General features: G+C 49.9%; 1 protein-coding gene across 1 annotated transcript in view; it reads left to right on the forward strand.

Annotated features, from left to right (window-relative positions):
- Positions 1-10,605, forward strand: part of Rxrg (retinoid X receptor gamma) — a 50,594-nt gene that overhangs the window by 15,390 nt on the left and 24,599 nt on the right. Inside the window, exon 2 of the mRNA XM_012516612.2 lies at positions 3,453-3,700. Coding sequence (XP_012372066.1) covers positions 3,453-3,700 — 248 coding nt within the window. The remainder of the gene's footprint in view (positions 1-3,452; positions 3,701-10,605) is intronic.

Raw genomic sequence — 10,605 nt, forward strand, 5'->3', positions numbered from 1 at the left:
ACTGGAATTTGATCCCTGGAACCACATGCTGCACTGGCCCTGTCCCTGGGGTGCACTGAGCAGGCCACAGAGAACGGGCGTGGTAGTGCACATCCGTAGTCTCAGCACTGGGGAGGCTGAAAACAGGAGGATCACTACAAGTCTGAGCTGCATTTTGAGATCCTGTACCAAATACATTAAGAAAAAAAAAAAAAAAGATGATCTTTAGATAATGTAATGTAATTGAGGTTGGCATCATGTGCTCTTTTCTTTTTTTAAAGCATATTTGGTTGTTGCAGGATCTCACTACTCAGCTCAAATTTGTGGTGATCCTCTTGCTTTCAGCCTCCCCAGCACTGAAATTACAGGCATGTACCACCAGCCCAGACTCTGGCTGGCTCAACCTGCCCTGGAGGCGAGGCTGGCACTGCATGTGGTCCCTGTGCTTGCCTAACCTTGCCTAAGCAGGCACTTTAGTCCACTGAACTATCTCACAGGCCCCATGTGCTCTTGACTGGACTCATCCTGGAACTTTGGAGGGACAGGTTTTCTGATATTTTGACATAGTTGTCCTTGCTCTCTGGGTTTTGGATTCTTGCCCAGCAGCTTTCTGCTATTTCCTTGTCTTACCGCCCATCATAGGTCTCATATGTGCTGCTCTCCTTCAGAACCTGAAGAAAGCCGGTTACTCCCTGCATCGATTCTTAACACCTCATTTAGCACCCACTGATGTCTCCCAAAGGCTCGAGAGAGCCTTTCCAGTGTGGTGATGACAAGTGAACCTGACAGGTGGGCACATGGCTGACGTGCTGCGGCCCATATCTGGGGGGGTGGAGTCTGGCTCACAGTAGGCCTGTGAGGGCAGGGCAGCATCCCCAGCCAGGTATTTTGTGCCTGATTTCTTTGTGTCTGTCCAGGCATAGTGGCTACCCAGGATCCATGGTGCCATGCAGAATGGGCTGCTCTTATGATTTATGTCTAGATGTCCCCAGAGAGGCTCATGTGCCCATAAGCAGGGCTTCGGGAAGGGAATTAGACCAAGGAGGTACTGTCTCTGACTTGCTGTTAGGAGGTGGGGCTTGACCTAGAAGGGTGGTGCTCCCTTCAAGGTGCCTTGCTTCACTCTCTGCTTCCTGACTGCTAGGAGGTGCACAGCTTTCCTCTGACCAGGCCCTTGCACCGTGCCGCTGACCAGGCAAGAACTGAAACTTCTAAAATGTGAGCCAAGACCTCTTCTCCTTTAAATTGAAGATCTTAGGTATTGCGGCCCAGTGATAAAGAAAGTGACTGAGGCAGTGCTCCATTGTGGTTGTTAGACTGCTTTGCCAGTGGAAACCCTAAGGTTCATAACTCTTCTCTTTTGGAAAGCATATTGCATGCACCCTCCTTCCGTGCCCTTCCCTTCCTTTCCCTTCCTCCCTCCTTCCCTTCCTCCCTTCCTCCTTCCCTTCCTCCCTGCCTCTCTCCCTCCCTATATTTTTTTATTCTGTAGCCCCAAGCCCAACACTTGTTTCTTCCCCCCTTTGTGGCCCTGTCACTATCCATGCCAAGAGGCTGTTTCTCAATAGCATGGGCAGTCTGGCTATCATGTGGCACACACAGGTCCCCAAAGCCACAGTTGTCCAGCACCTGTAGCAATACCCTCCCATCTGGTGGCATCCATGCCTGTCTATGTTGATCCTTTTCCCCAGGAGAGGTCCTTAGGCCTGGAAGGACAAGCAGGTTCCCATCATGTGCCAACCCCAAATATACATGCTTGGAGCCTGGGCTGAGGGCTATGAGGCCTAAGGCTTTGTCTAGCTGTCATGACTAAAAATTCTGTGATTGACCAGCAATGTCTGTCTACTGCCATACCACCCTCAATGTGTCGGATCTGGTTTGATTAGCAGTGTCTGCCATGGCAAACATATAAGCACTATAGGAAGTGCCTGCACTCTGTACCCTTTCCATCCTTGCCTAAGATGTCTGTTCTGCTGTCCAGGCTGTGTGGTCTCATTGGCCAGGTGCCTGAGGAGGCAGGCTGAAGGCCACAGAGCTGTAAGTGGTTTCTCCAAAGCCTTGTTGGAGCAGTGTGAGTTCTGAGCGAGCGGCAGCCCACAGGGGTGGCCCTCGTGTGGTCTGGCGGGATGTGCACTTTGCATTCGCAAGGACTTTACCCCCTGGAGTCTATTTCATCCAGGCAAAAGTCGATAACTGCCTCAGCGTGCCAGGTGTAACTCAGGGTTAAAAAACTTTTTACCTGGCACTCACCCAGAAATGACCTAAACTCCTGGAAAAATCCAGAACTTTCCAAGTAGACTCAATAGGATTATCTTCTGTATGCTGCCAAGAAGCCAAAATTGAGCAAAAGGACAATCTTACTTTAACCAACGAGGGGATACAGTTTGAAAAACATGCTTTCAGCAGCAAGTACAAGAGTAGTTGGAAGAGGGATGCTTCTAGAAAATCTGGAAGGGCATGGACATGACCCCTGCTTTGCCTTCTGCTTCCACTGCTGGGGCCAGGATGTCACTTGGTGTAGCTGACTTTGGGGTCATCATGGTGCCCTGTGCATGTGTCCAGGGGCCTGCTGCATCCTCCCCCCTCTACTTGTGGGATTTGAATGTTCCTTTCATCTCAGCTTACTTCTTGGCTGCAGGGGAGTGTGGGTCCAACTGAGCAGAGAAAAGTATTCCCAGACAACTACCCTGCCAAGGCTGCCGAGTGCCCCTAAATCCCGTCCCCAGGCTCCTGCAGCCACAGCGTGCGTCTTGGCAGGCAGAAGGGTGTCTGCAGCCCTTCTACACTGCTTCCTAGCTTCCAGAGCCTGTGTGGTTGTGGAGCTGTGCCGAGCCATGCCATGTCATTTTCCTTTCATGCTCATGAACTCTGTGCTGTAGACAGGGGCAGGAAAAGACCCTTACAGGCAAAAAGCTTCAAAAGGAAAGGGAAGCTAGGTGTGTGACAACAGCCCCTTTCTCCACCTTTATCCTCCTGCAGTGGAAGCCTCCATGGCAAGAGCTGTGTTCTCTTCAAATCCCCAGCCTCTGGTGTAGTGACTCATGTTCATTGTACAGGAGAGGTTGCATTTTAGCTCTGCCTCAGTTTTCAAGGGAATCTGAGTTTGGGGTGGTGAATTCTGGGGCAGCCAACACGGGCTTACTCCACCCCATGCAAGGAGCTGTGGTGGGACTCACCTTCCCTGTCTGGCTGGTCCAGGCCATAGCCACCCTAGCCCGGTGACTTGTGGGCCGTGCCCTTGTTGCAGTTCCTGTAGGTCCTCCTTTTAGAGTGGACCGCAGGCAGGGTCCCAAAGAGCTAAAGCACCAGTGCATGTTCCTGTCCCAGAGAAGACCCTCTTCTCTCCATGTCCTCTGCTTCCTTCATCCATTTAACTCTGTGTGTGCATGAGCCTCTGAGCTTCACAGATGTATAGAAATAAGACAGGCTGGACTGCAGCCTCCCCAATTCCCATCACCCTCTTCTTCTTACAGGCTCTCCGTGTCATGCTGGCTCCACATCCATGAGCCCGTCGGCGGCTTTATCCACTGGGAAGCCTATGGATGGTCACTCCAGCTACACGAACACCCCAGTGAGTGTCCCACGGACGCTGAGTGCGGTTGGGACACCCCTCAATGCTCTGGGTTCTCCTTATCGAGTCATCACTTCTGCCATGGGCCCGCCCTCAGGGGCATTGGCAGCGCCTCCTGGAATGAATCTGGTTGCACCCCCTAGCTCTCAGGTAGGTGTTGCTCCTCTCCGGAATCCACTCAGCCACTTGCTGTGTGCTCGCTCATGGACCTCGTTGCAGACTGCCCTCCTGCAAGGCCTTCAGGCTGAGACTGTGAGCAAGGGCTTCCCTAGTGGTTTCAATGCTTGAGCCCTGGCTGTAATTTCCGCATCTCCCGGGGTGACTGTGTTGCCCATCTCCTTCACAATTTAGTAATGGGTACAATGATGCTTATTATGGCTCTTGTTAAAGGAAATACTGAAACAGTGCAGTGTCTTGTTCCCCACCAGCTTTCACCCCAGAGAGGAAATGGGCAGGTAAGGCCCATAGATAAATGCAGAGCCAGGCCACTCGTGCCATGCACATACTTTCTCTGAGACTCTAGGAGGTTGGGGACTTAACTTTACCTTAGCTCCCAGAGCCTGCTGCTGGATGGAGGGAAGGAGAGACATGCACAGTGCCTTGGGCAGCACCTCTGGAGCTTGTGGGATGGACAGATGTCCTTTTCCTCTTTCTAGGAAAGCCATTCTTCCCCTCTTGGAGAGGTTATACTGATAATGCTGCGATAAAATGATCCCCCACCCCCCCAAAAAAAATTACAAGATGTGCTTTGTGTATATACCAATTCCTTGTATAATTGAGATTATTATGCTTTACAAATGTATACCAATTAAAATAGCATTTGAAAGGTAGGTTTGAATTATATATGTTAAGAAATGACCCCCAAATCATCAAAGCTCACAAAAGCGAATCTTTATCTTTCCATTCACAGGTCTTTATTGGGCTAGGGTGGCTGTGCTCTGGTGGGGGTGGGGGTGGGCACTGGGCTGGGCTAGCACAAGTCTGCTCCTCACATCACACTAAAGGAGCAGCAGCTACTGGAGCACACTATTCTTGTGTCTCAGCAGAGCGCGAAAGGCCAAAGCAAACCTAAAAACATAATGAATCCTCTGCTCACATCATTGTCTAAGGAAACCCTATGACTGATTCCAGATGGATAGTACTGGGAAATAGGTGACCTCTCTTCTGGGGGAGGGACCACAGAGACAACACCCCCAGCACAGCCCAGGGCAGAATTGGTAGGCATTTTGATGATCAATTTGTCTGGGCCACAGGGTGCCCAGGTATTTGGTTAAGCACTATTCTAGCTGTTGTTGCGAGGGCGTTTGGGGATGAGATGGACATTGAAGTGGGCAGCCTGAGTAATGCAGACTGCCTACCTGGACATGGCTGGGCAGCAGCCCATCAGCTAAAGGTCAGAATAGAACTCAGGGGCCGATCCTTGGGTAGGCAACAGACAGCTCTCCTGCCTCAGGGCCTGTGGCCTGGGAAGTCATTTCCCCCCAAGCCTTTTGAACTAAAATAAAGGCTTTCTAGGTCTGGAGCCTGCTGGCCTTCAGACTATAACAATGGCAGTCTTGAGGCTCCGTTTTCCAACTCCCTCTGCTGAGCTTGAGACTTCTTAGCCTTCAAAATCATGGTGCTAATTCCTTATAATCCCTTCCCCAAGGAGTACTATGTGGGAGGTGGCACCTCATGCCAGATAAATGGCATGCAGCATCGTTATGTGTTGTCACAGGTGTAGGAGGAGAGCCCAAGAGAAGCAAAGCAGGACCTATGAACTCCTGATCTCCTGATTTTATTTGTTCTACCCTTTGGGAGAATAAGGCCACACTGAGACATGCAGACTGGGCAGCCTTCAGAATGGGTGCAGTTTGCTTTCCGTCTTTCCTGTGAACGACTCCAGGGAGCAGAGTCAAGGCCAGCAGTGAGAAACAGAAAGATACACTACTGCCCTTCTGGAAAGTGTGGTTTTGCAGAGGGGTCTGGCATTTGTGTAAATAACTATGTCCACCTATTATGAATTGGTTTGCCTGACACTGTCCTGAATTTGGGGAACAAACACTGAATAAGGTAGCTAACGTCTTTACTCTTGTAGAAGCTGAAACAGACAAAAACCTAAAGAATAAACAAGATACTTTCAAAGAGCAGTGGTTCTGTCTATGAAGAAATAAAACAAGGTGAGGGGAGAGAGACAGGCCTGGCTGGTGGTAGGAAGTGAGCAAGCCACCATCCCCCCAGGCTGCTTTTAGCAACCGTGCCTGTGTCCGTCCTAATGAGCCAAGCCTGGCTGGTCAATTCATCTTCATGGCTGTGTGAGTGGCAGGGACGCTATTCCTGGACCATATGTCTGTACAGAGGGATCGGGGTTGAAAGGTCAGCTGAAAGCTTTGGTCTTGGCCAACTGGGCTGTGCGCAGAGGCTGAGGCCAAGTTCAGCTTTTGGGAGCTATATTAAGCTTGCCAAGTGCTGGCGAAGCTCAGCAGCCCCAGACACTGAACTGTGTTCTGGGCTTGGGCTCCCGAACCGCGCAGTAGCAGAACTTTGTCCAACTAAACGGACGGCCCAGGACAAAGGCCTGTGTTCGCTAGGGTGACTCGGGCTCTGAGGACTCAGGAGAGGCTACTCCTATGCAACATCCTGCCTTCCTTGTCCAGGGCTGGGCTTGAGCAGGACTGGTGACAGAAACATGCTTTTCCTGTGACCTGGTGAGTATGCTTTGGGGTGTGCAGAGGAGGGCACGCGGGGTGTGGGCAGCAGGCAGACCCTCCCACCCTGGGCCCTGGCACTAGGCTGCGGGAGCCTCTCCTTCTGCCCTTGTTGGGCTTTCAGTCTTGAAGAATCCGAACTGAGTTGGCTCTGCGGAGGCAGGGAACGTGTGACCTTTTGCAAACAACTTGAACTTGTTTCTGTTTAAGTGTCCTTTTCTCTATTGTGGGGTAATAAATACTTGCCCTGACTGCTGTAGGGCAATGCTTATGAACGTCAAAAGACGTGTGCATTTGAAAAGGCACTTCTCAAGGTGTATAAATCTCTATAGTACTCAGGTAGTATTGTTATTATTATTATTATTATTCACCTAGGCAGTCATTGATTTACTTGTGCTGTGTTACCAAAAGAATCCAGAGAAGTTCACTTCAATAGGTGTCACTGAGCCAGGCCCACTGCTAGGCACCTGGAGACACACACATGTGTTTTAGTTTCTACTCTGGGAAAGAGAAATTCCAAAAGCAACAAATATGTACATAGGAAGATTTTTTATACACTTTTAGATAAAATGATGTAGCCTAAGCTTTCACAATGTGTGTGCACACACGTATAACTGTGTTCGTCTGCTGGCCGGCCTCTGGTTGGGCCTCCTACCTCTCTCCCCACTGCTGGCTGAACTTGGGTTCTGTCCCTGCTGATTGCTGTGTAAGTATTTATAGATAACCAGACTAGTACCCTCTCAGATCTGCTTGCATCTGTATAGCTTATACTTAGATAATAAAAATTCTAAATGTTAGAGCTGGAAAAGACTTGAAATTAGCTAACCTGAGGATTAATAAATGAACAAAGCCATGAAGTTATTTCTTCAAAGGGAAACATATTTGGAAGCCCCGTATGCATATGTCAAATACAGGCAGGGTTGGTGGAACTGAACTTCAGCCTCTCCATTTTCAGGACACACACACACACACACACACACACACACACACACACACACACACACTTTAGGTTTGTGAACCATTGATTTAGCCTAGAGATGAGAAATAAGAAACCATAGTCTGTTAAGAGAAGAGACCTGGTCAAGGTCACAGAGCTAGAAGGAGCCAGCTTTAGACAGAACCCAGTTTGGAGCCCAGGCCTATGACTCCTTATGACAAAGACCCTAACTAGACTAAAGAAGTTGCTGTACCACTCTGTGTTCTGGAACAGGAGCACCCACCTACAGCTGGCCCTGGACAGAATCATTAGGGCTGAGGACAGCTAGAAATGTAGGCCTTGGTGTTCTGCGATGGCTCCAGAGGCATCCGGAGAGCGTTCGGTCCCAGAGGAGCCTGCACAAGGAGGATCTAGCAGCCGGTTGCTTCTATGCAGTTCTGGGGAGCAGCCGCCCTGCTGGCAGGTCAGACCACCTGGAGAGTCCGGGCTCTAAAGCGCTTATTTCAGCAGAGCTGCTGTTAATGGAACAAGACAGCCGCAGCTGGGGGCCTGCAGGGCCAGGCAGTTAATGACTGTCTTTGATCTCCTGTGCGGTTGCTCTGGACCCACACAAACCCCAAGCCGGACAATGAGATAGGCAGAGGACAGAATAGCAGCCCACTCATCTCAGCACACTGTCCCACTGCTGTCTGGACTCATGAAGCAGCAGTGTCCTGGACAGGGGCTTGCCCCAGATTAAGGAGAAGTTCCTGACCAGCAGCCCTGCTCCTCCTCCAGGGCTTCCTGAGTCAGGAGAGCAGCCAGGAAGTTGCCAGTGCAGAAAACTGAGGATCTCCTGCCAGCCAGGGTGACAATGTAGGCAGGGAGGGATGATGAGGAGGAGCCTGGGATTCCAGCTCCAACCATTACACCTGGCGAGGTACAGGTGCCTGAGCTACTACCTCGGCAGGTGCAATAGCCTTGGGTGTCTCCTTCCATCTTTCCCCATGCTGCTGCCTCCTGAACTTCATGGAGCAGTTTCAAGGGCCTTATTCCTCAAAACAGCGATGGCTCCTTATTGCCTCTCACACAAAATCTGTCCTCCCAGCATGCCACAGAGCCTCTGAGCTCTGCTGCAGCCCACCTCTCAGCCTTATCTATCAGCTGTTGGCTGGGTGTGTTTATTTCACAAATATCTGGGCTTGCTTGTAGGCCTTTGCTTTTAAAGTCTTTTTCCTACTATGGCCCATCTAACACCTACCCATTTTTTTTGTACCAGGAATCAAATCCAGGGCCTCTCATTTGCCAGGCAGATGCTGCACCCTGACCCACCCAGTTCTGAAAGCTATCCAGCCCAGATCAAATGCCACTTCCCTCAGGAAGCCCCCTCAGAGCTCAGCAGTACCTGACTTGTCCTTCCAAAACTGTCCCACTGCCCCAGTTCTTTGGGGAAGTGCTCCCTCACCTTCCTTTCTGTATCTTCTGAATGAACAAATGAGTAAACCAATTTAAGGCTCAGTGTCCCTTCTAGAAAAACATCTGGGGTTTTCAGGAGCATAAAAATGATTGATTAACACTGAGCAAGGTTTCTGAAGATGGGAACAACAGAACCCTCACTGTGATGGTTGTAGGCCAGGAGTGGTGGAGCATCATTCTGGAGATGGCCATGAGAGGGCAAAGATGGCAAAGTCCTTTTTTAAAAGAATTTCATTTTGGGACAGGGTCTTGCTAAGTTTCCCAGGCTGACCTTGAACTCCTGAACCTCTGGGGTTACCAGCATGTACCACCATGCCTAACTGCAAAATCCTCTTGAGGAAATGGTGGTCTCCTCTTTATCTCTGTGACTTTTCTTGTCCTTCTAAGCACTGGGGTGACTGAGGCACAGTCACCTAAAAGTGCCTCTGACCTCACTGCTTCCATTTTACGAGGCGGATCCCAGTGCTGATTTCTACTCTTTGAAGCATTCAGGAAAATCCAATGCCCAGAATTCATGCTGTCAGAATTGACATGGCCCTAATGGTTCTGAACTGGGTCTATGTCTTGGTGCCACCTGGTGAACTGGAAGGAATGCCAGTGCCAGAGCCTTCTTTGGACCCACTCAACCAGTGTCCCCAGGTGAGGGCCCAGGCAGCAGATCTCCGAACTCTCAGATGTGTGCCAGGGTTGAGAAACACTGCTCTATACTAGACCTGAGCAAGCTAGCAGCCACAGGTTACATGTGTCTTGTCTTAGCCTTGCATCAAAGGGGAAGAGGGGTTCTCCTACCACATGTGTTCAGCCATTAAGCAGCTTAATCTTTAAAAAGTCCTGGTGACTTCGCAGTTTCAAAGCAGGGTGCTGGTGGCTGAACCTTTTCTTTTTTGTATCCCTTGAAGTATTTGGTGTTGAACCTCTGTCCACCTGCTGTGCTCAGGACATATTTGCTTAGAGAACTGAAAAGCCAGGGAATGTAGAAGGAAGATAACTCAGGTTCTATTGTAGTTTATGTTTCATTAACTCCTGGTTCTGTCCCAAAGTCCTTCAGTGGAGAAGAAAACACTGTCTTTGGTTCACACTGAGAATCGCAGTCACTCACAGTTAGGCAGAGCCATTCAAAATTCAGAGGAGGCCAGTGGACCTCCTTTCAGCCCTGGGATATTTTCCAGGCATCTCTCCTAGAGCCTCACACATGTGCAGAGTCTCCTCACCTTCGTCTGAACTTGCTTTTAAGTGTTCTTAGATTTTGTACACGCTTTGCTTGCTTGATGAGATTGTATGCTTATGATGAATGAAAGACATTCTCCTAGGGCTCTCTCTCTCTCTCTCTCCAAGTATCGGAGATAGAATCCTTTTGCACTGAGCTACATTCCTAATTCTCTTTTTGCATTTTGGGGCAGGGTCTCACTAAGAGGCGAAGTCGCTCGGGCTGGCCTCCTAAGAAGAATGCTCTGTAAGACTCATGCACGCTCAGAAGCTCTGATTGGGTAACTGCCTTGTACCCACACAACTTATTTTCTCAGGCAGAGACAGAACCATGGGCAGCAGCTCCTTGCTCACTTCCCCAGAGGCCCTGGGAGATGCTCAGATGCAGAGCTACTGGTAACCTGGGGCAAGGGATGCAGACAGGGCTAACCAAGCTTCAACCCTTCAACCATCACATCTCCTGCTCCCCACCACATGCTCAGCCTGTATCCGTACTGGGAAGGTGAAGCTCACACAGTCTTGGGCTTCACAGCCTTTAGAGTTTCATGGGAAGATGATGTCACTTGTAATCAAGTTCGAAAACATGATCTGACAGCCAGGTGTGGTGCCATATGTCTGTCATCCCAGCTTCTCAGTAAACTGAGGCAAGAAGGTTACAAATTCAAGGCCAACCCCCCTGGGCTACATAGATCCTGTCTCAAAATAAAGAATAAAAAGGGCTGGAGAGGCCGGGGAGATGGCTCAGTGGAATAAGCGCTTTCCTGGCAAGC

The sequence above is a fragment of the Octodon degus genome, unplaced genomic scaffold, assembly GCF_000260255.1.
Source record: "Octodon degus isolate 3935 unplaced genomic scaffold, OctDeg1.0 scaffold00116, whole genome shotgun sequence".
Taxonomy (NCBI): domain Eukaryota; kingdom Metazoa; phylum Chordata; class Mammalia; order Rodentia; family Octodontidae; genus Octodon; species Octodon degus.